The sequence below is a fragment of the Bombina bombina genome, chromosome 10 (genome assembly GCF_027579735.1).
Source record: "Bombina bombina isolate aBomBom1 chromosome 10, aBomBom1.pri, whole genome shotgun sequence".
Lineage (NCBI taxonomy): Eukaryota > Metazoa > Chordata > Amphibia > Anura > Bombinatoridae > Bombina > Bombina bombina.
Window position 1 is genome coordinate 23,809,647 of NC_069508.1, and position 27,500 is coordinate 23,837,146.

Below are 27,500 nucleotides of genomic sequence, written 5' to 3' on the forward strand. Positions count from 1 at the left end.
AGGAGCCATTTTGTTCTGAAATTTGTGTTTTGTATATTTTGTGTACATATTTCTTGTATTTTCTGTTTGTATCTTAATAAAGAGACTGAAAAAAATAATATGGATGGTCATTAAAACTTTGCTAAAACAAGAAATCTAATGGTGGACCAAGGCTTTTGCACAGTACTTTATATATGAGCTTTCACAAAATGCTTATTAAATTTTGTATTTTTATGCTGAAAAAAGATGTTTTAGTATCTTCTTTGCAATAAATCTCGTTCCTGCCACATGGTGTAGTTACTGCTTCAGAAGAGTCAGCAAGAAACAAATTCATACTTTAGTTATTTGACTTTTTATTGCAATGAGTCTGACACATTAAATGCTGACAATGTGGGATGTTAAACTGTCTCTCTTTATTTTCCAGCTCACAAATAATGACTCACGATCCACAGCTCTAGTTCAGGTCTGCAAATCGTCGGTAACCTTTAAAGGAATTGTTAGATGTCGAGCATATGTCCATACAAACAAACCAAAGGTCAGAGACGCTGTGCAGGTAGGATCTGACGGGTGCTTCCTCCTAAAATAATTAGATGGCAGCGACTTATGTAAGCATGATATTCATCCTAAAACCAAAATGTATTGTTGTTTGTGAAAGTCATGTTGTCCGATGATCATGTTTTTTTGTTTTTTTTACTGAGGTATTTCTGGCAAAAACAGCTGCATCAAAACGTCAGCAGCTTTCGTAGTATAAATGTTGACTATTTCTTAACAACAAACATTTAAAATGTCATTTTAAAGTAGATATCTGGCATCCTCGATGTAACTGCTTGTTTTGTAACCCTCTTGCGGCCAAACGCTAATAGTTTATGCCCGTTTTAATCCACAGTTTGCACGCGCACTATTTCCTATTCGCTAACCTTTATATTACCCATCATTCATATGGCCAATAGTTAAATGTCTCCATTATAAGGAATTTCTATTGCACTGTTTTAGCCAGAATTATTCTCTGATACCATTTAAAGGGAAACTAAACCCAACATTTATTTACCTTTTATGATTCAGACAGAACATACAATTTAAACAAACTTTCCAATATACTTTTATTATCAAATTTTCTTCATTCTCTTGGAATCCTTAACTAGGAGCAGCAATGCACTACAGGGAGCTAGCTGAACACATTGGGTGAGCCAATGACAAGAGACGTATATGTGCAACCACCAATCAGCAGCTGCACTTTAGCCTACCTTTGTATGCTTTTCAGCAAAGAGTACCAGAAGAATGAAGCAAATCAGATAATATAAGTTGAATGGAAATGTATTTAAAATGGCATTCTCTATGTAAATCATGAAAGAAAAAAATTGGGTTTCATTTCTAGTACTACTGAAAGCCTGAGGAAGAGCACGAGTACTTGGTTAAAGGGACGTGAAACCCAAAGATTTTCCATGATGATTCAGATAGAACATACAATTTAAAAAAAGTTTCCAGTTTACTTCACATCAAATTTGCTTCATTCTCTTGTTATCCTTTGCTGAAGGAACAGCATTGCACTACTGGCAGGTAGCTGAACACATCTAGTTAGCCAATCACAAGAGACAAATGTGTGCAGGCACCAATCAGAAGTAGCTCCCACTTGTGTAAGATATGTGCATATTCTTTTTCAACAAGGGATAACAAGAGAACAAAGTACATTTGAAAATAGAAGTGAAATTAAAAGTGTCTTAAAATTACATTCTCTATCTGAATCATGCAAGTTTAATTTTGACTTTCCTATCCCTTTGAAGGGACCGTGTACACTAATTTTCATATAACTGCATGAAATAGACACTACTATAAAGATGCATAGATACTGAGATAAACATCCAGTATAAAACCTTTTAAAACTTACTTAGAAGCTCCCAGTTTAGCTCTGTTGATGAGGTTAGGCTGGGACACCGTCTAAAAGGGGCTGGGGAAACAGGAACAGGCAGACAGTTCCCCTTCCCAATTCCCCTGCATATGAAAGACCCATTACATAACCAGGAGTCTGTGTACATCAGTATACATCTAAAACTTTGACTTAATGGAAACTAGGCCTATGACAGTATAGGTATTTCACTAGGCCTATGCCAGTATAAGTATTTCACTAGGCCTATGGCAGTATAGGTATTTCACTAGGCCTATGCCAGTATAGGTATTTCACTAGGCCTATGGCAGTATAGGTATTTCACTAGGCCTATGACAGTATAGTTATTTCACTAGGCCTATGGCAGTATAGGTATTTCACTAGGCCTATGCCAGTATAGTTATTTCACTAGGCCTATGGCAGTATATGTATTTCACTAGGCCTATGACAGTATAGGTATTTCACTAGGCCTATGGCAGTATAGGTATTTCACTAGGCCTATGACAGTAAAGGTATTTCAGGATTAGAAATGTATCAGAGTGCCAATTGGTAGAGGCGGGGTCCTAATGGAGTCAAATATAAAACTTCACTGTGTAATAAAAAATGATTTTACAATTTATTCAGAGATCTTGGATACAATGTAAATGGTTAGGTTACAATTGATGATCAGAGCATCATGGATCTATGTACTAACAATTCACAATATACAATAAAACGCTTAAGCGGTAATAGTATTCCTAACAATAAAAACTAATAGGATAAAAGTAATAAAAATATAATATATTAGGGTCTCAGTGCAAGTACAAATTGAATACTACTTCAAACATTGATAACTGAACTGAGGTATAAATATCAGTAAGATTCCGTGATGCAAAATAAGAAAATAGTATTTGGCTCCGATAAACGTACAATTTCTCTTCTATCTTTATGCAATAATAAGTGGAAGGTGATGGGTAATCACTCACGTGTTTGCAGGAACTAACCCTTAATTAATAGCTGATTCGTATGGGATGGACTTATAGGATCTGTGTATGAATCCTAAAGTGCCACAGTGATGCAATAGATGGTATCAATACTGCTGCTAAGGTGTAAAGTAAAGATATCAGCGGTAAGGAGTTGCTAATGGCTACCTTTCAACAAAAATCTGTCTGTGCCCAAGTGTAAAACAATAAAATTGGAAAGCAGTTAACACGATAAATAAAAACCTTGGTTGGTGTGCGTGTGTTAGCTTTATACGGCTTCTATCTTTATGCGATAATAAGTGGAGGTGATGGGTAATCACTCACAACGTGTTTGCAGGAACTACCCTTTTATTAATAGCTGATTCGTATGGGGTGGACTTATAGGATCTGGGTACGAATCCTAAAGTGCCACAGTGATGCAATAGATGGTATCAATACTGCTGCTGAGGTGTAGAGTAAAGATATCAGCGGTTCGGAGTTGCTAATGGCTACCTTGCAACAAAAATCTGTCTCTGCACAAGTGTAAAACAATAAAATTGGAAAGCAGTTAACACGATAAATAAAACCTTGGTTGGTGTGCGTGTGTTAGCTTTACGCGGCTTGTTTAGTGCTAGTGTCTGGGTCCCACCAGATTATAATCAGACACACATAGAAGAGGTGAAATAGATGAAAGGTTGGTGGGATTGTAAATTCTACATAACACCGGATATAATTCTTTTGTGTTATATTCGTGTCCCTAAGTGAAATAACTCTATTGTTATGGGCAATAAAATATGCTGCTCCCATGTTACAGCTGCATTTAGACCGTTTGCAGAAACTCCTTTTTAGAAACTTTTTATATGTGTTTACCCAGAATCTTGTTGTATTCATAAAATGTGAATATCTATACACCATATTTTTCTTTATGATAAAAACCGTGATAAATTGCTGAAACTTGGGAGAATATGATCTCAACATTTTTCATCTGGTTCCTAAAAATCTTTGACAAATATAAAATTTCTTTGTTTAGGTTCATCCTATCCAGCTGTAAAAGTACGTAGATGCCAAATAGGTTTTATGGTCATTCATTAATGACATTGCTTATTCAAGTATATTATTAATATAGCTGAAAATAATTTGTATTCTCTTCTAGGTTTTAAAAAGAGACCTCGTAGATACAGTCTCAAACCGGTGTGAAATATTGTTTGAAGATTTGCTGCTTAATGGCCCACAAAATGGTACGAGTTTTAAGCACGACTATGATGCACCTGTTTGTTCAATAAGATAGTTACTTTGGTCCTGTGGGGCACTGGGAATAATTGCTTACATCATTTAACTATGGCCAGCAAGGCTGTAAAGAGAATGTCCTTTTGCTTTTCGTCCTGTTTGTATTGTGTTTTGTAGTTTTACACCTTAGTATCAAGTTTTATTAAATAGAAGATGATTTTAATTAAGTCCATGTAATGTCTCCTGCTTGTCTTGTCCTTTACACGTAATTTGCCACTGTCACAGTATAGCCTCTTTACCTTCTTCTCTTCTGTATCCAACTTACAAATAAAACTTGTCTCACTTTTATTGTAATTACTTTATTTAGATGATGAACAGGAGTTGTGTCTCCTTCCTCAGAGAGTGTTTGTTCCCATTGCTGGCAGCAATGTAACGCTTTGTGATTATGCGTTTGGGGATGAGACTGCTGAAGATTTACACCAGCGTTTCCTGGAGATGTTGGACCAAGATGTGCAAAGTGATGGCTTGGTCTTTGCAGAGGAGAAATATACTGAGACCAATAATGGTAATGTGTATGCTGTGTTCTATAGTGTCCTCTCTACTTCTGTATATGTTTCATATTTGTGTCATCGTTCAATTTCTACTTCCTTGAAGTGTCTTCTCTTCAAAGTGTCTAGTACCTTGTCTAGAGTGTTGTTCAGCTTATCTTTTGTCTAGGTAGTTCTAGAAGAATGGAGAATAATGAGTGATAGGACAGTCATGTGTAAAAAGTTCTCATTTTATTGAGTAGATAACAAGGAGATCTATAGGGTGCAGGGATAGGTTTGATGATCTGTAAGGAGTTATGATATATAAAGTTTGCAGAGAGAGGCTGGATGATCTGTGAGGGTGCAGGAAGAGGTTGTGTGGTCTATAAAGGCTGCTAGGAAGGTGTTATGATCTGTATTAAGTGATTATCCATGGGCAGTGCAGGGAGAGGGTAGATGATCTGTAAGAGGTGATGATCTATGAGGGGCGTAGAGTGCAGGGAGCAGGTGGGTGGGGTAATTATTTATAAGGGGTGCAGGGACAGTGGACAATCTGAAAGGGGTGATGAATTATTAGGAGTGCAAGGAGAAGAGTGGATGATCTATAAGGGGTAATGATCTACGATGGTTGAAAGGAGATGAATATGATCTATAAGGGGTAATGATCTATGAGGGTTGAAAGGAGATGAGTATGATCTATAAGGGGTAATGATCTACGATGGTTGAAAGGAGAAGAGTATGATCTATAAAGGGTAATAATCTAGGAGGGTTAAAATGAGATGAGTATGATCTATAAATGGTAATGATCTATGGGGGTTGAAAGGAAATGAGTATGATCTATAAGGGGTAATGATCTATGGGGGTTGAAAGGAGATGAGTATGATCTATAAGGGGTAATGATCTACAAGGGTTGAAAGGAGATGAATATGATCTATAAGGGGTAATGATCTACAAGGGTTGAAAGGAGATGGATATGATCTATAAGGGGTAATGATCTACGATGGTTGAAAGGAGAAGAGTATGATCTATAAAGGGTAATAATCTAGGAGGGTTAAAATGAGATGAGTATGATCTATAAATGGTAATGATCTATGGGGGTTGAAAGGAAATGAGTATGATCTATAAGGGGTAATGATCTATGAGGGTTGAAAGGAGATGAGTATGATCTATAAGGGGTAATGATCTATGAGGGTTGAAAGGAGATGAGTATGATCTATAAGGGGTAATGATCTATGGGGGTTGAAAGGAGATGAGTATGATCTATAAGGGGTAATGATCTATGGGGGTTGAAAGGAGATGAGTATGATCTATAAGGGGTAATGATCTATGGGGGTTGAAAGGAAATGAGTATGATCTATAAGGGGTAATGATCTATGAGGGTTGAAAGGAGATGAGTATGATCTATAAGGGGTAATGATCTACAAGGGTTGAAAGGAGATGGATATGATCTATAAAGGGTAATGATCTATGGGGGTTGAAAGGAGATGGATATGATCTATAAGGGGTAATGATCTATGAGGGTTGAAAGGAAATGAGTATGATCTATAAAGGGTATTGATCTATGAGGGTTGCAATGAAAGGGTAAATGATCAGTAAGAGGTGATCATCCATAAGGGGTGCAGGTGACGTGTAAATTCAGAGGGTGAAAGCATAATTTGTAAAAGAATAATTATCTAAAGGTCATATGTGTAATAAACATTATTATTAGAAGCACTGATTAGCGAAACGCGTTAGTAGATATCCTTTTATCACAAAACAGTAAGTCAGGTTCTCACTAAGACCTTCTATCATAGAGATAAGGAACCTCACAGCACATGGGGCCAGGATATAGAGATATCTTCCTGTCAGTAGTTTTCTCTGCTTAGCTACAAAGATGAACAAATTTATGTCCTTTCCATAGTTTATTAAACATGTTTGTAGTTTTATGTATCCAGAAGCCACATCTGTCCTGCTGTTTAGATATTCATTTCTATCCCAATAAATCACAGTGTGAGCTGGTATGTGCGTGTCAGTTTATAGGTCAGGATGGTTCATGTAAGCATTAGATTTTCTGTGTATAAAATCAGTGCCTGAGTGCATAACACAGCTGCAGGAATGTACTTCTGTTTCATACGTGGAACACATATTGTAAAGTAAACTACATTTAATGAGGTAAAGATTATTATTGTGTTGTGGTGCATTTACTTGCTTGCTCATTTGTTTCTCAAGTTCAGTATCTTGCTCATGAACCGTCTTAAAGGATCGTTTTCAAAATATATAAAAGACGATACATGGTCTGTAAGGGATGATGATCTATGATGGGTGCACCTACTGCAGTGTTTTAAATTGATTAAAATATTTTTTTAACTTTATTTTGGCATTTGAAATAGCTGCTTTTGTCTGTTGTATCTGAACATTATAATATGTAAGAATTGGCTATAGAAAGCTATGTAAACATAAACGGCAGAAGAAATTGCATTTCTGGGTAGGGGTAGGAGAGATGATTGTTAATTTTCAACAGTTTTCTAGAAATATGGAGCTTTGGTATACAGACAGAGATAAGGAGGCTTTGTGTGTGTGTATAAGGAGTGAGTGATAATATAAGGCAATTTGATCTCCCTCCAAGCTCAACCCATTTTAATGAGTTGTGGTTTCAAGTAGCAAATTCAACAATCTTATATACAAAAATAAACATAAAGGAGACATTTCCTATACATTGTATATTCTTCAGCTGGTACAACAAGTCACTGGAAGCATATTAAGGCTGGGAAATCAGACCGGCTCTGGAAATTTTTGAAGACCGGTTCCAGTCCCCCCCGGCCCAGCCTGCACCGCCTTACCTTGCCTGCCATCGTAGTCTTCTGTTCTAAGGGGCCACTTACTGTCCCCACCCTCAGCAGGAGCTGAGCGGCCCTTAAATAAATGCGCTATGCATGAGTACAAAGCATGCTCCGGGACCTTACTGCCAAAATGATGTGGCCCTGTGACGCCGGCAGCCCACCAGGAAAAATTCCGGTGGGCCAATCTGGCTCTGATTAAGCGGTGTCCATTTTTACATTGTCCCTTTTAGATAACCATAAAAGGCACCAAAATAAATAATGAAAGTATATTTTTTACTACATATAATCCAACATTTTATATTACAATCTCAATGTGATTATTTTCCCTTTTATGTTCATAAGAAAAATAATTAAATTTGAGAAATAAAAGCCCAAAGTTTACAAAATTCCTCAGTTCTCAGTTGTTCGTTACGTTTGGAACAGAAGTATTTGGTAATTTCTTGCAGTTAAATCTTCCTATCCTAAGGACGGTATTTCCAGGGGCGAAACTACAGGGGGTGCAGAGGTCGCAGGGGGGCCCAGCTTAAAAAATAAAAACTTTTTTTTTTAAATAAAAAACGTTGCCTGCCACTGCCTGCACTGATATCATGTGAGTGTGACATGATGCTTCACTAGTGTCTCTGACTACAGGGGTTAGTATTTCTGTTTTACCCATTGGTGTTTATGTGTGTGTGTGTATGTGACTGTGTGTGTATTTATGCATGTATGTGTGTGTATTTATGTGACTGTGTGTGTATTTATGCACGTGTGTATGTATATGTGTGTGTGTGTATTTATTTATGTGTGTATGTATGTATGTGACTGTGTGTGTATTTATTTATGTGTGTGTGTATTTATGCATGTATGTGTGTGTATGTATATGTGTGTGTGTGTGTGTGTGTGTATTTATTTATGTGTGTATGTATGTATGTGTGTGTGTGTGTATGTTTGTGGAACCAGCAAATTACAGACCTTGTTACTACAGCATGGGGGGAGGGGGTAAACAGTGTCACTATACAGTACCACTATATACTGAGGCGGGTAGGGTCAGGCCAGCCATCTCACCGGCAGATTACAGACTGTGTCACTGACTCACTATATACAGTACTGGTGGGTTAAACAGTGTCACTATATACAGTAATAGGGGTTATACCATCTCACAGACTGTGGACACAGGGTACCTCCTTTTGCAGACATGTAATCTGATTCACATTTTTTTTCTGTGTTACATGTTTAAAAAAAAAGAAAAAGAAAAAAAGATATGTATCAAATTCACTTTTTTTTGGGGGGGGGGGCTTCTTAGATTCTTGCACCTGAGCCCTGTGGTTTCTAGTTACGCCTCTGGGTATTTTTATAACTGTGTGTCACCTGTTTCGCGGCACATTCTGACAGCAAGCAAAGCATACTCGGGTACTAAAGCACTTTAAAACCTCTAACAGACTTTTTTTTTACTATCACAGAAGAGAAGTTGGCTACAGACATTCCTTGCTTGGAAAATCTAAAAATTGATCAACCAGACACATCGAAAAAGAATCCAGCATCTTTGAGAAGTTCTCACAGAATGAGTATGTCTGTCTCTTTATTTTGTGTGATCATTCCCTACAGAAACACATTAAACTGCTGATTTCAACATATATGTTTTACTAGTCAGCTGTATTATTTTCATATTATTTAAAGCCTTACAGTTATTGATAATCCCTTGGCAAAAAATAGCATGGAAAGAAACTGTAAAATCTGTGTTGTTGTACATGTAAATAAAATTGTGGCATATAATAGTCACTGTTTTATCCTTCATCTTATATTCCAAATGCTTAAAGGGACATAATACTCATATGCTAAATCACTTGAAACTGATGCAGTATAACTGTAAAAAGCTGACAGGAAAATATCACCTGAGCATCTCTATGTAAAAAAGGAAGCTATTTTACCTCACAATCTCCTCAGCTCAGCAGAGTAAGTTCTGTGTAAAAAGTTATACTCAGCTGCTCCCAGCTGCAGGTAAACAAATTAAAAAAATGAAGAAATGAACAGCACCCAATCAGCATCAGCAGTGCTGAGGTCATGAACTCATTTACTGTGATCTCATGAGATTTGACTTAACTCTCATGAGATTTCATAGTAAGCTTCCTTTACCTGATTGGTGAAATAATATGAGAGTTCACGATGCTCATCCTTTCAGTTGTCCCGGGACAGACACACTAAAATGCTGCTTAGAAATCCTTTACAATGGGAGGTGGCTACTGAGGAACTTTTGAGGTAAAATATCTTTCTTTTTTACATAGAGATGTTCAGGTGATATTTTCTAATCAGCTTTTTACAGCTATGCTGCATCACTTTCAAGTGTTTAAACATTTGGGTATTATGGCCCTTTAATGGTTAGTAGTTTGTCTTTATGCCACTCTAAGCAGTCACAGTTTACATCAGATACATTCCTTCCCTTTTCATTGACCATTTATTATGTGTATTGTAAAAACTTATATTTCACTGCATCTTATATGCCAAAAGCTAATGCAGAGCAAAGCCTCAAGGTATTTAAAGCTTCGTCTTGAACAATATCCTTTAGTATTTTCTTCCCATACAGTGCTCAGACAGAAGCAATATATATATATTTCTTATTTGTTTGCGCATTCATTTATTTATTTTGGTGCTATAATATTCATATTTCTTTTTCTTGCAGGCATACTGATAGCTGTGGTTGTTGCAGTTATAGCTGCACTATTTTCATTTCAATATCTACTTGATTAACAGCGAAATCCAAGATACACTACAATGTATATACGTAATGTTGTTTCTCGCTATTAATGACACCCTCTATAAAGCGTTCTTTGTCCTGTAATACAAAATCTTTATTTGCTTATTAAAGTTTTTTATTCAAACTGGCAGATTTTTTAACTGTAATCCAAAAAATAAAATTGCCTTAAGGTTTTTATGGCATTTAGCATTTGCGCTGTTAATATCAGGATCCGGTAATTTAAAAGAAACTTTAATTTGCTGATAAAAATGTTTTTTCGTTGCTTTTTTTGTTTTATACTAAAAGGACATAAAAGTAAAAAATAATCTTTCATGATTCAGACATGCAATTTTTAACAACTAAGTCTGTTATCACATTTATTTTGTTTTCTTGGTGTCCTTTCTTGAAAAGCATATCTAGATAGACTCAGGAGCGTGCATGTTTTTAATGTTTTACTTTGTTGTAATGGCTGCTGCCATCTAGTGTTTCAAAGTGTATAATATTGCTACTAACATTGAGACAAACACTGCTGCCATATAGTGCTCACTTCTGAGCCTATTTAGGTATGCTCTTCAACAAAGGAGAACAAAAGAACAACTTACATTTGATAAGTAATTTAAAGAGAGGTTTAAAATGACATGCTCTGTCAGAATCATGAAAGTTTTAATTTTCACTTTTAAGTCCCTTTAGCATCATTTTTTTTAACCTTTACAAAACAAACCCCCTCAGGGGTTAGACATGCAGGGCTAGATCACGAGTGAAAACTTATATAGTAATATAATACAGTGTTCTAACTTAAATACGTTATACAACAATAAAGAATACAACACTGTGCACTGTGCGTTATTATGTTTGATGAATGTCCGTATAATTCCTCAGCGCGGTCTCAAAGAGAACAGAAAGAAACTTCCATAGTGTAAAATGTATAAAACATTAAAAAGGCGCCCAATTTAGACTGATACTCACACAGATCAGAGCTTTGACAAGCTAAAAGCCCAGTACAAAATAGACCTAATTCATATTCACAGGGGCAATCACATTTTTAAAAAAAAATATTTATATTAAATATAGGTTTAACTAGTTTTAAACACCTAGGGCTCAATGATTGAAAGCTCTCTGGGCTGGCGAGATTACTAAAGAATGCTCGCCAGTCCTTCTATTTCCCTGGTGGAATGATCTAAAGCCACTAAATTTGTATTTTAAACTTCATACAAAACAAATATTTGATCCATTCACATAAAAAAATTCAGGGAAAAATTGTATTGTTAAGGTGCATCAAAAATCGTAAGAAAATTCTTTACCAAAAATTGTATTTTAACAAAAAATTTAAATTGTTATGTAATTTACACAGGAATAAATCAAATTAAATATGCACAGCATAAATCGTAATTGTAGTACACTGGATGTGCAAAAATCACACAGAAATATGAGCTTATAAATACAAAATGTAAAGCGTAATTGTTTTTTCGTAAAATGGGCTGAACATGAGCGTTCCATGGGCGTATATGAAAATGCCTCTCTAATCCCAGGTAATTCTTTAAAGATTTTTGCACTGCAGATCTCAGTTTTTTCTCGCCAACTAAAAGGCGGCAAGCTTTTCTCAAAACACTCAAAATACTTATAACCCTAATAGAAAAACACATATATACGAAATTAAAGGCACATGTAAGATGCTCTATGCAGAATGCAGAATCATGTGAGTTATATTGGCTGCAGGATTTAATTTTAAAGTGCTCCCCCTGCTCCCTATTAACTTCGCTCTAAGGAGCGAAGTGTCCCTATCCAGCGAGCTCCAATACCTTTAATAGGAGCCATCTCGCCACTCGCAGGGACTGCCCCTTTTTTACAATCATCCCAGCTCGGCAAAAAAAAAAGCTTTGAGCAGGCGAAGTTTATATCATCGAGCCCCTAGAGTTGTAGCATTGATAGTGATTTTTTTTTGCACTAGGTTGTCCTTTTAAATGTAAAATTAAAGTGCAACTGTTATTTACAGTAAACCGCTATGGCACGCGCACCGTTGGCGTTTTGCTTTGTGAGTATGTAAACATGTTAATTCAGACATTTTTGAAGGCGACTTAAAGTTTGCTGTTTCAACAGCTTCTTTATGTCAGGAAACAAAATTCTGAAACTTTTTTTTTTTAATTCTGAAAATATTGATACGAGAACAGGACAAATATACAAACGATAAATAGGCTGTGATAGTGTTAGATAACGAATCTATTTATCACTTAAATACGAGTTCAATTGTTTTGATACATTTTTAAGCAAAAAGATCTGAGTGTCGGTTATGTTTTATTTTGACAGTGATTTGAACCAATGTAACTCATTAATACAAGAACATTTAACTTGTATAAACAGAAAATTCCATATCATCGGATAAATATCACCTGTGCGCAAGCGTGCTTGTTTGTGCGAGTGTGTGATCACATGTGCACCAATATTATAATCTAGTTCTGCTTCGCTAGGATATGGGAGAAAACCAGATTATACTTACATCATGTTACAGAACACACAAAAAACTAAATGTATGTCAGCCCTAAGCCTATTATCACATTTAAATGGATTGTAAACACCTCTTGTCTTGTGTAAATTTATTGTGCTTTTCCCACGCTCTCTAGAAAAGCCAAAAATTCTGTAAACTTGTTTTTCTTCAAAATGTTGCAGATCAAATAGCTGGTTTAGGCCACACATGTTTTACATAAACACAAGACTGGCAGCACATCAAGGCATCCAAGTGTACAAATGTCCATAGGAAATTTACATTTGTTTTTTTGTTTCCCTTATTCATATGTGCCTGGGTATTTCACAATTGGGCAGCCCTTTCACATAGGATAAGACGTAAGGGGACGGGAAACCCCCAATATTTCTTTAATGATTCAGAAAGAATGTAAAATCTAAAAATAAACTTTCCAATTTAATTCTATTATCAAATTGACTTTGTCCTCTTTGTATCCTTTGGTTGACAATTAGGTAGGTAGGCTCAGGAGCATGCAGGTGTCAGGAGCACTATAGGCATCAGTTTTGCAAGAATACTTTAACCATTGTTATACATTTAGAAGATCATTATATGACAGCAGTGTTTACACAAACGTCCGCCATATAATGCTCTAGATTCGTTCATGCTACCTACCTAGGTGTTCTCTTCAACAAAGAACAAAGAGAACAAAGAAAATCTGATATAAGTTAATTGGAAACTTTTTTAAATTGCATTCTCTGAATCATGAGTTTCTTGTCTCTTTAATACATTTTTGGAAAGTTCACCTGAGACACAGGGGAATGACATCTGAATGCACCATAAGGGGCTGATATTCCACAGATCACACTATAGAGCTCAGTGCATCACCACTGGCGCCTGCTCTTTATTGGCTGCTAAGGATTTGTGACCTTATGTTTAAATGGTAATCCAAGCTTAGTAGGTTAGACTCTTATGACCCTTTATTCCAGACAATTCTGAGCTTACGCAGGTTTGTGAGACCTCTTGTCGCATAAAAGGTTTAGGGCATCTGTGTGTATATGCTGGATATATATATTGCAATGGCTTTCAGTGCCAGAGAGTGTTTGAATTTGTCTATAAGTATTCAAAGTAATTAAAGAACTTCTGAGTGTTGGGATCATGGCAGATACATTTTTTTTGAAAATGGTCGGCATCTGGCACTTATACCCAAATATGATCAATTTCCTGAAATCAATTCTCATATTCACTATACGTAAAAACATAATGATAATGCAGACGTACATGATCAGGGTGGTGGTGTTTATCTGTTTGTTGTCTTGATTTATTTGTAGGTTTTGTTCTTGTGATATCCGTTGCTAAATTGTTTCCTTTTGTAAACTTAGCTTGGCTCCCAATGGCTTTCCATTGATAAACTTAGCAATTGTGTCTTAAAGAGACGCAGAAATCAAAATACATTTTTCACAAACACGCAAAAAGATAATGACAAACACAAAGACACACTCATACGCAAAGACACTTACACACATACACACAAACTAATATACTCCCATACAAAGGCACACACACTCTTATACACAGACACACACATAGACACACAAACCAACATACTCCCATACAAATTCAACAAGGGTTGCAGCTTGTACACTGAATTACAAATTTCACGCTCTGTTGACGTAAATAAATGTTGTTACTGACAGTTCGGTTCATAACATTATATCCCGATCTATTTGTCAATGTAATATGCAGTTTGTGTGTAAAACTTACACTTACACACATAGACACACAAACCAATACACTCTCATACACAGTCACTTACACACAGACACACACTTTCATACACAGAGACACTTATACACATAGACACACAAACAGACATACTCCCATACATAGACACACACTCATACACAGAGACACTTACATACATAGACACACAAATCAACATACTTCCACACAAAGAGACACACACTCATATACAAAGACACTTACACACATAGACACACAAACCAATACACTCATACGCATAGTCACTTACACACAGACACACACTTACACACATAGACACACAAACAGACATACTTCCACACAAAGACACACACACTCATATACAAAGACACTTACACACATAGACACACAAACCAATACACTCTCATACGCATAGTCACTTACACACAGACACACAGTTACACACATAGACACACAAACAGACATACTTCCATACAAAGACACACACTCTCATACACAGAGACATTTATTATGGAAAACGAAGTAGGCAAGTCTGGACTAATACCTATGAGCTCACAGCCAACTCTAAAAGATATACTGCGATCTCCCTCACACAGTTGAAGGATAAAGGCATTAATTGCCGAAACGCGTAGCAAAGTGACTTGTTATTCAGGAATTCAAAGAACATCAAACTGTTTGGATGCTGAACAAGCAAATTCACCACTACATTTCCATGGTTTGAATTTGGAGCGCATAACCAGCCTTCCGATTGGCGGATCAGGTCAGGTGACCAGAAACACACACGCAGGCAGTGAAGACACTGCATACACGCTTAAGGGTCACGGAGAACTCAGCGTGGTGAGTTTACAGCAAACGAGTCTGCCAGAGGCATAGAAATATCCATCCAAAGGTCCGGTAAGAAAATCTGACAAAATAAACTGACCGGTCAGTACATAGACTTTGGTGTTCGTAGCACTATTTGAGACGCAAAGAAAGACTAAAAAAGCATTTATATACAAGCTTTAATACGAACTGGAAAAGCTTTTTCTTTGTTTTCACCATAGTGGTTATAAAAACCAGAAAAAAAGGATATACTACTAAGATTCTCTACTAGGCATCCTAAAAAGACTGATTTTTTTATATATATATATATATATATATATATACCATTACGCTTTTCAATAAGTGATCCTAAAAAGACTGAAAAATCAGTATTGGTGAATATCAATTAACATCCATAGATATATACGGAAACATTTGCTTTCCAAACTGAATTTCACTTTTCCAATCGAATTGTACCTTAATCTGCTTAATCTATGTATACCTCTTAGACCAGCAATTTTTAGAAACTCTGAGGTCATAAAGATCACGTTCTTTTATATTTATAGCTAGTACGCTCTTTTTTATCTGTGTCTTTAGGATGAATTTTTAGAATAGAGGTAATTTTATAGATGTGGTCACATCTTGTTTTTTAACTTATCATTTTTTCATTATATACTATTTCCAGATCGTTTTCTCAGTTTTAACGTATTATTATATGTGTTTTATAACATTATGTGTATTTAAAGGGACATTAAACACTCATTTTTTCTTTGCATAAATGTTTTGCAGATGATCTATTTATATAGCCCATAAAGTTTTTTTTTTTTTTTTATGTATAGTTTTGCTTATTTTACAATAACATTGCTCTGATTTTCAGACTCCTAACCAAGCCCCAAAGATTTAGGAGAATACCGTCAGATACCTACTCCAGCTTGCTCCTGTTTGTGTAAAGGGTCTTTTCATATGCAAAAGGGGGGGGAGGGGGGGGTCTGATATTTCCCACTTGCAGTGGGTGTTCCATTAACCTTTTAAACAGAGCTAAACCGACAGCATTTAAGTACGTTTTTAAACAGTTGTATACTGGATATTTATATCAGTATCAGTGCATATTTTTTTTTACAATAGTGTCTATTACATGCAGTTATATGAAAATTGGTGTATACTGTCCCTTTAATTAAATATTTGTACTACTTACTTCAGTTATCGTTATTCTGATACCATATATACATTCTGGTGTTATCTAAGGGATCTAAATCAACTTCTGTTGTCTCCTTTATGTATTTCAAAACCTACATTTATTCCTACTAAAGGGTGCACTAATTATATGTATACTTGAGACATATATATATTACCCGAGCTCTGCCTAGAGTGCCAATTTATTCCCCTACCTTTCACTTCTACACAGAGACATTTACATACATAGACACACACTCATACACAGAGACACTTACATACATAGACACACACACTAAAGAGGGCAATAACTGTAGGCATGTGCAGTGTGTTGCAAATGCACAATGTCCCCTTTTTTGGCAGTGGCTGTTTTCCACCAAACCTGGACATTTGGATTTCTGGGTCTGACTCTGCTTCAAACCTGGATACATAAATGGAGACCCCGAACTGTCTGGGTTATTCCTGGACAGGTGGCAACCCTAATTCAGGAACGACTGGGAAATCAAACCGGCCCTGGAAATTTCTGAAGGCCAACTCAGCCCCAGCTTCTGCCCCCCCAGCTCGTAACATTTAGGATTTCAATAGCAGAGACCTGGCTGGGAGACTTTATCTGTCCAGGATGTGGCCCTATGACACTGGCAGCCCACTGGGAAATATCCTGTTGGGCCACTCCTGCACTGTTGAGGAAGCAGTAGATGTGTGTAGCCACCAAGTTACAGCTAGTTCCCAGTAGTGCTTTGGTGCCCCTATGCCTACTTAGGTATGGTTTTTAAAATAGGATACCAATAGAATGACCCAAATTTGATAATAGAAGTAAATTGGAAAGTTGTTATAATTACACATTCTGTCTTATGCATGAAAGTTTAATTTTAGCTTTCAAATCCTTTTAGGGCAAGATTTATTATGGGGTGAATGCCCCGCTTGGTCGCAGTTTCGCTCATTTGAACCTGCAACTGATATTTATTAAACAGTGGTTTTAACCTTTCGTTTTATAAACCCCCTCTGTCAAACTGGAGTTGGCGGATGAAAATCACCCCTGATTCATTCGACCGCTGTGATTGACAAGCCCTAGTCTCAAGCAATGGGTTGCGTGAGGGTAGGGGGGCGGTTTTGTATGATTGTCATCTTGTGCAATGATAAATATGGGGGGAAAAATTTGCCCCACAATTTGCAATAAGATGCTGACAGGTTCATAACATAAATACTGTTCGCTGCAAATTGATAAATCTTGCCCTAATTAATATTACTACCATAAAGATGTTAAAGACACAAAACCATTTGTTTAGTTTGTAAACAGACATATGTTGAAGAATGTCTAGTGAGTTATTAACACATATGCAATAAATTACCATTTTTGTAACTTTATTTCTGATAAAGGATTTCATCACAACTAATTAAAACTGGAGAGAGAAAAAAACAGGTTTACATTGGTTAACATAACCATGAATATGTCTTCAGCCACATAAAGGGACACATACAGATGTATCACAACAAGGTAGTGAAAGAGTTATCTGCATTAAACTAATAAATATAAAGGACTATTGCTTGCTTCTTCATTTGTCACTATTCTGAAATGACAATCAGGTAGCCATGTGATCTGGGAACTAAATTCTCACCTATGCTTCACACTTGAAGCAGTTTTACAACAATGATACAATGTAACTAAAATACATTACATTTCTTCCTGTCTGCTGAGCACCTCTGTACTTCTACCTCACACACTTCACAAACAAATATAATACTAGAAAGAAGAGTTGTAAACTGACGTGTTGCACTAGTAACATTAAAATGAATCATACTCTTAAGAGTAAAGCAATAAGGGTGAACCCTTTCACTTCATTGCTGTTTAAATCTGTGAGTAGCCCTTTAAATAAATGTTTTTACTATTTCAAATAGATCCTGACTACAACAAATTAAAGGGATAGTCAAGTCAAAATTAAACTTTCATGATTCATATAGAGCAGCAATTTTAAGCAACTTTCTAATTTATCCCTATTTTCAATTTTTCTTTGTTCTTTTGGTATTTTTATTTGAATGTAAGCTTAGGAGCCAGCCCATTTTTGGTTCAGCACCTGGGTAGCACTTGCTGATTGGTGGCTACATTTAGACACCAATCAGAAAGTGCTACCCACGTGCTGAACCAAAAATGGGCCGGGTCCTATGCTTACATTCCTGCTTTTTCAAATAAAGATACCAAGAGAACGAAAAAAATTGATAATAGGCGTAAATTAGAAAGTTGCTTAAAATTGCTGCTCTACCTGAATCAGGAAAGTTTAATTTTCATTAGACTATTCCTTCAAGGATCTTCTGCCCATGAGATGCTACTTTATCTACTCAATATCTTCCTCTCTCTTATCACTGGCTAATCCTTGGGTTTCTCTCTCAGGCAAAAGCCCATACTCATTCAGAAATGATTCCACATCCACTGCAAAAAAATCCTCATTTAAATGCTCTGTGACGCTGATGAAGTTGCTGAGGAGCTCACCAGCTTTGTAGACCAATAGAGTTGGTAGAATGTCTTTAGAGAATCGTTCCCCGGCCCCTGTATCGGTTGATTTGATTTTGCAGAATTTTACCGTTGGATACTCCATAGCAAGACAGGTTAGACAGCCGTTCAGAGCTTCACAACCCTTGATATCATCGGAATAAATGTGAACTATTACTGTAGTGCTCTTACGTTCCTTCTCTATAGCTTCTAAAAAATCATCCCCACTTTTAAGATCACATAGATAACCATATTTGGGACCAAAACTTAATCTTTGGTGCATATCTTGCATACATTGTTTGCGGTATTTTTTGAGACAGTGCTCGTCCTCTTTGTCATTTATTAACTCGTACTCTTGCATGCTCATCTGAAAGACAAAACAATAATGGAGGTTTAAAATCGCATGAAACACCATGAGATAGTAATATAAAATGTTTAATTATGATAGTAATAAAAAAAAACTATTGCAGTAAACTTTCATAATATATCTCAACGCCTTTTCCTGACATTTTACTTTGAAGATTGTGGGTTTTTCATTTCTGAGAATAAGAATTGAACACCTGCATACTCCACAAGCCTAGCCCTGCCACATATCTGTTCCTAATCAGCCTCATCTTAGGTGGTCAGACAAAATAATGTAAGTTTTGCTAACAGCTTGATAGTGGTTATCAAGTCTACTCTGGCCCCTACAAACAAAGCAAGTGGTGACAGCTGGACATTGAAAAATAAGTCAGCTTGTGTGTTAATTTATTGGTAGTTTTGTATTTACAAACGGCTAAATTACGAGTTTTGCGATATGGGTGAAAGAGCAGCGTTATGGCTCTTTTTCACTGCCGCTGGTATTACGAGTCTTGCAGGTATATCTGTACCACACACTTTTTTGGCCGTAACGCAGCGTAATTACCGCAGCTTTCAAAAAGTCCTTTTTCAATGGGACTTCCACAGCGCCGGTATTACGAGTCTGCCTGGGAGGCCAAAAAGTGAGCGGTACAGCCAATACCATCAAGATCCATAACGTAAACTCAAAGTCAGTAGTTATGGGTCTTACGCTACAAAGCTGTAGCATATAACTCATAACTAAAGTGTTAAAAAGTACACTAACACCCATAAACTACCTATTAACCCCTAAAACAAGGCCCTCCCTCATCGCAAACACTAAAATAAAAATATTAACCCCTAATCTGTCGATCCGGACATTGCCGCCATTATAATAAACATATTAACCCCTAAACCGCTGCACTCCTGTCTCGCAAATACTAGTTAAATATTATTAACCCCTAATCTGCTGTCCCTAACATTGCCACAACCTACATTAGTTATTAACCCCTAATCTGCTGCCCCCAACGTCGCCGCCACTATACTAAAGTTATTAACCCCTAAACCTAACCCTAAGTCTAACCCTAACACTCACTAACTTTAATATAATTAAAATAAATCTAATTTAAAATTCCTATCATTAACTAAATAATTCCTATTTACATTGAAATACTTACCTGTAAAATAGGCCCTAAGCTAGCTACAATATAACTAATAGTTACATTGTAGCTATCTTAGGGTTTATTTTTATTTTACAGTCACGTTTGTATTTATTTTAACTAGGTAAATAGAATTTATTTTAACTAGCCAATAGAATGCGAGCTCAATCCTATTGGCTGATTGGATCAGCCAATAGGATTGAAGCTCAATCCTATTGGCGGATTGCATCAGCCAATAGGATTTTTCACCTTTAGAATTCTATCAGCCAATCGGAATTCAAGGGACGTCATCTTGGATGACGTCACTTAAAGGAACCTTCATTCTGGAAGAGTCGTCGTAAGTAGAGGATGCTCCGTGCCTGATTTCTTGAAGATGGAGCCACTCCGCGCCGGATGGATGAAGATAGAAGATGCCGTCTGGATGAAGACTTCTGTCCGTCTGGAGGACCACTTCTGCCAGCTTCGTTGACTATTAGTTATATTGTAGCTAGCTTAGGGTTTATTTTACAGGTAAGTATTTAGTTTTAAATAGGAATTGTTTAGTTATTAATAGTAGGTTTTATTTAGATTTATTTTAATTACATTAAAGTTAGGGGCTGTTAGGGTTAGGTTTAGGGGTTAATAAATTTAGTATAGTGGTGGCAATGTTGGGGCGGCAGATTAGGGGTTAATAAATGTAGGTAGGTGGCGGCGATGTTAGGGGCGGCAGATTAGGGGGTAATATTATTTAACTAGTGTTTGTGATGCGGGAGTGCGGCGGTTTAGGGGTTAATATGTTTATTATAGTGGTGGCGATGTCCGGAGCGGCAGATTAGGGGTTAATAAGTATAATGTAGGTATCGGCGATGTCAGGGGCGGCAGATTAGGAGTTAATAAGTGTAAGATTAGGGGTGTTTAGACTCGGGGTTCATGTTAGGCTGTTAGGTGTAAACATAAATTTAGTTTTCCCATAGGAATCAATGGGGTTGCGTTACGGAGCTTTACGCTGCTTTATTGCAGGTGTTAGGCTTTTTTTCAGCCGGCTCTCTCCATTGATGTCTATGGGGAAATCGTGCATGAGCACGTAAAACCAGCTCACCGCGGCTTTCAGCAGCGCTGGTATTGGAGCGCGGTATAGAGCTCAATTTTGCTTTACGCTCACTTCTTGCCTGATAACGCCGGGTTTTTGTAAACCTGTAATACCAGCGCTGTAGGAAAGTGAGCGGTGTAATTACTTGCAAGTTATTACCTAGCAGCTCTTACCGCAAAACTCGTAATCTAGCCGAAAGTGTTTTATGTCCCTGTAATTATAGCTGGTATAGACACAGGGGTGTCCTGAGTAGAAAAATAAGCAAAGGATGAATTTAAAACTTGGCCTTGGAAGAAATGGGATGACGTATGAGAGATAGTAAAGTAGGATGTGAGATATAAGAAAGGGAGGGTTATGGTGAGAGAAGTAGAAGGATGAGCAAGTTATGAAAGATACAAAGTCTGGTGAGGTGCTGGAGATCTTACAGAACCTAAACCAACGGCCATGGAATTGTCAAGTTCTCTACCCATCTCTCTGACAACCATGGTTGGATTGTGATGGCCGAAGTTGATGCTCTCCATTCATTGTATGGGTTAATTTTCCCTTATTCGCTTGCATATGATAAATCTTTTTCAAACACGTAAATGTTATTTCTTTCATGTAATTAGCAAGAGTCCATGAGCTAGTGACGTATGGGATATACATTCCTACCAGGAGGGGCAAAGTTTCCCAAACCTCAAAATGCCTATAAATACACCCCTCACCACACCCACAAATCAGTTTTTACAAACTTTGCCTCCTATGGAGGTGGTGAAGTAAGTTTGTGCTAGATTCTACGTTGATATGCGCTCCGCAGCAGGTTGGAGCCCGGTTTTCCTCTCAGCGTGCAGTGAATGTAAGAGGGATGTGAGGAGAGTATTGCCTATTTGAATTCAATGATCTCCTTCTACGGGGTCTATTTTATAGGTTCTCTGTTATCGGTCATAGAGATTCATCTCTTACCTCCCTTTTCAGATTGACGATATACTCTTATATATACCATTACCTCTACTGATTCTCGTTTCAGTACTGGTTTGGCTTTCTACTACATGTAGATGAGTGTCCTGGGGTAAGTAAGTCTTATTTTCTGTGACACTCTAAGCTATGGTTGGGCACTTTTATATAAAGTTCTAAATATATGTATTCAAACATTTATTTGCCTTGACTCAGGATGTTCAACGTTCCTTATTTCAGACAGTCAGTTTCATATTTGGGATAATTTTTGAAAATGCTTCATTTTATTGCGTCATTCTTGGCGCAGACTTTTTTGGCGCAAATTTTTTTTTCTGTTTCCGGCGTCATACGTGTAGCCGGAAGTTGCGTCATTTTTGACGTTTTTTTTTGCGCCAAAGGTGTTGGCGTTCCGGATGTGGCGTCATTTTTGGCGCCAAAAGCATTTAGGCGCCAAATAATGTGGGCGTCTTTTTTGGCGCTAAAAAATATGGGCGTCACTATTGTCTACACATTATTTAAGTCTCATTATTTATTGCTTCTGGTTGCTGGCATTTTTTCCCATTCCTGAAACTGTCATTTAAGGAATTTGATCAATTTTGCTTTATATGTTGTTTTTTCTATTACATATTGCAAGATGTCCCAGATTGACACTGAGTCAGAAGATACTTCTGGAAAAACGCTGCCTGGTGCTGGATCTACCAAAGTTAAGTGTATCTGCTGTAAACTTGTGGTATCTGTTCCTCCAGCTGTTGTTTGTAATGAATGTCATGACAAACTTGTTAATGCAGATAATATTTCCTTTAGTAATGTTACATTACCTGTTGCTGTTCCGTCAACATCTAATACTCAGAGTGTTCCTGTTAACATAAGATATTTTGTTTCTAAATCCATTAAGAAGGCTATGTCTGTTATTCCTCCTTCTAGTAAACGTAAAAGGTCTTTTAAAACTTCTCATTTTTCAGATGAATTTTTAAATGAACATCATCATTCTGATTCTGATAATGGTTCCTCTGGTTCAGAGGATTCTGTCTCAGAGGTTGATGCTGATAAATCTTCATATTTATTCAAAATGGAATTTATTCGTTCTTTGCTTAAAGAAGTCTTAATTGCATTAGAAATAGAGGATTCTGGTCCTCTTGATACTAAATCTAAACGTTTAAATAAGGTTTTTAAATCTCCTGTAGTTATTCCAGAAGTTTTTCCTGTCCCTGATGCTATTTCTGAAGTAATCTCCAGGGAATGGAATAATTTGGGTAATTCATTTACTCCTTCTAAACGTTTTAAGCAATTATATCCTGTGCCATCTGACAGATTAGAGTTTTGGGACAAAATCCCTAAGGTTGATGGGGCTGTCTCTACTCTTGCTAAACGTACTACTATTCCTACGGCAGATAGTACTTCCTTTAAGGATCCTTTAGATAGGAAGATTGAATCCTTTCTAAGAAAAGCTTACTTATGTTCAGGTAATCTTCTTAGACCTGCTATATCTTTAGCGGATGTTGCTGCAGCTTCAACTTTTGGTTAGAAGCTTTAGCGCAACAAGTAACAGATCATAATTCTCATAGCATTGTTAATCTTCTTCAACATGCTAATAACTTTATTTGTGATGCTATCTTTGATATCATTAGAGTTGATGTCAGGTATATGTCTCTAGCTATTTTAGCTAGAAGAGCTTTATGGCTTAAAACTTGGAATGCTGATATGTCTTCTAAGTCTACTTTGCTTTCCCTTTCTTTCCAGGGTAATACATTATTTGGTTCTCAGTTGGATTCTATTATCTCAACTGTTACTGGAGGGAAAGGAACTTTTTTACCACAGGATAAAAAATCTAAAGGTAAATTTAGGTCTAATAATCGTTTTCGTTCCTTTCGTCACAATAAGGAACAAAAGCCTGATCCTTCACCCACAGGAGCGGTATCAGTTTGGAAACCATCTCCAGTCTGGAATAAATCCAAGCCTTTTAGAAAACCAAAGCCAGCTCCCAAGTCCACATGAAGGTGCGGCCCTCATTCCAGCTCAGCTGGTAGGGGGCAGATTACGATTTTTCAAAGAAATTTGGATCAAATCAATTCACAATCTTTGGATTCAGAACATTGTTTCAGAAGGGTACAGAATTGGCTTCAAGATAAGGCCTCCTGCAAAGAGATTTTTTCTTTCCCGTGTCCCAGTAAATCCCTCAAAGGCTCTAGCATTTCTGAAATGTGTTTCAGATCTAGAGTTGGCTGGAGTAATTATGCCAGTTCCAGTTCTGGAACAGGGGCTGGGGTTTTATTCAAATCTCTTCATTGTACCAAAGAAGGAGAATTCCTTCAGACCAGTTCTGGATCTAAAATATTGAATCGTTATGTAAGGATACCAACATTCAAAATGGTAACTATAAGGACTATCCTGCCTTTTGTTCAGCAAGGGCATTATATGTCCACAATAGATTTACAGGATGCATATCTGCATATTCCGATTCATCCAGATCACTATCAGTTTCTGAGATTCTCTTTCCTAGACAAGCATTACCAGTTTGTGGCTCTGCCGTTTGGCCTAGCAACAGCTCCAAGAATTTTTACAAAGGTTCTCGGTGCCCTTCTGTCTGTAATCAGAGAACAGGGTATTGTGGTATTTCCTTATTTGGACGATATCTTGGTACTTGCTCAGTCTTCACATTTAGCAGAATCTCATACGAATCGACTCGTGTTGTTTCTTCAAGATCATGGTTGGAGGATCAATTTACCGAAAAGTTAATTGATTCCTCAGACAAGGGTAACCTTTTTAGGTTTCCAGATAGATTCAGTGTCCATGACTCTGTCTCTGACAGACAAGAGACGTCTAAAATTGATCTCAGCTTGTCGAAACCTTCAATCACAATCATTCCCTTCGGTAGCCTTATGCATGGAAATTCTAGGTCTTATGACTGCTGCATCGGATGCGATCCCCTTTGCTCGTTTTCACATGCGACCTCTTCAGCTCTGTATGCTGAACCAGTGGTGCAGGGATTACACAAAGATATCTCAATTAATATCTTTAAGACCGATTGTACGACACTCTCTGACGTGGTGGACAGATCACCATCGTTTGGTTCAGGGGACTTCTTTTGTTCTTCCGACCTGGACTGTAATTTCAACAGATGCAAGTCTGACAGGTTGGGGAGCTGTTTGGGGGTCTCTGACAGCACAAGGGGTTTGGGAATCTCAGGAGGTGAGATTGCCAATCAATATTTTGGTACTCCGTGCATTTTTCAGAGCTCTTCAGTCATGGCCTCTTCTAAAGAGAGAATCGTTCATTTGTTTTCAGACAGACAATGTCACAACTGTGGCATATATCAATCATCAAGGAGGGACTCACAGTCCTCTGGCTATGAAAGAAGTATCTCGAATACTGGTATGGGCGGAATCCAGCTCCTGTCTAATTTCTGTGGTTCATATCCCAAGTATAGACAATTGGGAAGCGGATTATCTCAGTCGCCAAACGTTACATCCGGGCGAATGGTCTCTTCACCCAGAGGTATTTCTTCAGATTGTTCAAATGTGGGGACTTCCAGAAATAGATCTGATGGCTTCTCATCTAAACAAGAAACTTCCCAGGTATCTGTCCAGATCCAGGGATCCTCAAGCGGAAGCAGTGGATGCATTGTCACTTCCTTGGAAGTATCATCCTGCCTATATCTTTCCGCCTCTAGTTCTTCTTCCAAGAGTAATCTCCAAGATTCTGAAGGAATGCTCGTTTGTTCTGCTGGTGGCTCCAGCATGGCCTCACAGGTTTTGGTATGCGGATCTTGTCCGGATGGCCTCTTGCCAACCGTGGACTCTTCCGTTAAGACCAGACCTTCTGTCGCAAGGTCCTTTTTTTCCATCAGGATCTCAAATCCTTAAATTTAAAGGTATGGAGATTGAACGCTTGATTCTTAGTCAAAGAGGTTTCTCTGACTCTGTGATTAATACTATGTTACAGGCTCGTAAATCTGTATCTAGGAAGATATATTATAGAGTCTGGAAGACTTACATTTCTTGGTGTCTTTCTCATCATTTTTCCTGGCATTCTTTTAGAATTCCGAGAATTTTACAGTTTCTTCAGGATGGTTTGGATAAAGGTTTGTCTGCAAGTTCCTTGAAAGGACAAATCTCTGCTCTTTCTGTTCTTTTTCACAGAAAGATTGCTAATCTTCCTGATATTCATTGTTTTGTACAAGCTTTGGTTCGTATAAAACCTGTCATTAAGTCAATTTCTCCTCCTTGGAGTTTGAATTTGGTTCTGGGGGCTCTTCAAGCTCCTCCCTTTGAACCTATGCATTCATTGGACATTAAATTACTTTCTTGGAAAGTTTTGTTTCTTTTGGCCATCTCTTCTGCTAGAAGAGTTTCTGAATTATCTGCTCTTTCTTGTGAGTCTCCTTTTCTGATTTTTCATCAGGATAAGGCGGTGTTGCGAACTTCTTTTAAATGTTTACCTAAGGTTGTGAATTCTAACAACATTAGTAAAGAAATTGTGGTTCCTTCATTATGTCCTAATCCTAAGAATTCTAAGGAGAGATCATTGCATTTTTTGGATGTAGTTAGAGCTTTGAAATATTATGTTGAAGCCACTAAGAATTTCAGACAGACTTCTAGTCTATTTGTTATCTTTTCCGGTTCTAGGAAAGGTCAGAAGGCCTCTGCCATTTCTCTGGCATCTTGATTGAAATCTTTAATTCATCATGCTTATGTCGAGTCGGGTAAAACTCCGCCTCAAAGGATTACAGCTCATTCTACTAGGTCAGTTGCTACTTCCTGGGCGTTTAGGAATGAAGCTTCGGTTGATCAGATTTGCAAAGCAGCAACTTGGTCTTCTTTGCATACTTTTACTAAATTCTACCATTTTGATGTGTTTTCTTCTTCTGAAGCAGTTTTTGGTAGAAAAGTACTTCAGGCAGCTGTTTCAGTTTGATTCATCTGCTTATAATTTCAGTTTTTTTCATTATAAGATTTAAACTTTGTTTTGGGTGTGGATTATTTTCAGCGGAATTGGCTGTCTTTATTTTATCCCTCCCTCTCTAGTGACTCTTGCGTGGAAGATCCATATCTTGGGTAGTCATTATCCCATACGTCACTAGCTCATGGACTCTTGCTAATTACATGAAAGAAAACATAATTTATGTAAGAACTTACCTGATAAATTCATTTCTTTCATATTAGCAAGAGTTCATGAGGCCCACCCTTTTTTGTGGTGATTATGATTTTTTTGTATAAAGCACAATTATTCCAATTCCTTATTTTTTATGCTTTCGCACTTTTTTCTTATCACCCCACTTCTT

At 37.2% G+C, this 27,500-nt stretch overlaps 2 protein-coding genes across 2 annotated transcripts in view; one reads left to right on the top strand and one right to left on the bottom strand.

Annotated features, from left to right (window-relative positions):
• ODR4 (odr-4 GPCR localization factor homolog) overlaps positions 1-10,919 on the top strand; it is a 42,785-nt gene extending 31,866 nt beyond the window's left edge. Inside the window, exons 10-14 of the mRNA XM_053693860.1 lie at positions 404-532; positions 3,956-4,040; positions 4,397-4,594; positions 8,815-8,919; positions 10,032-10,919. Coding sequence (XP_053549835.1) covers positions 404-532; positions 3,956-4,040; positions 4,397-4,594; positions 8,815-8,919; positions 10,032-10,099 — 585 coding nt within the window. The 3' untranslated portion in view covers positions 10,100-10,919. The remainder of the gene's footprint in view (positions 1-403; positions 533-3,955; positions 4,041-4,396; positions 4,595-8,814; positions 8,920-10,031) is intronic.
• A 7,668-nt stretch (positions 10,920-18,587) lies between these two features.
• The window catches only part of PDC (phosducin), a 13,172-nt gene continuing 4,259 nt past the window's right edge, over positions 18,588-27,500 (bottom strand). The window contains exon 3 of the mRNA XM_053693616.1: positions 18,588-19,109. Within this exon, the coding sequence (XP_053549591.1) occupies positions 18,588-19,109 (522 nt within the window). The remainder of the gene's footprint in view (positions 19,110-27,500) is intronic.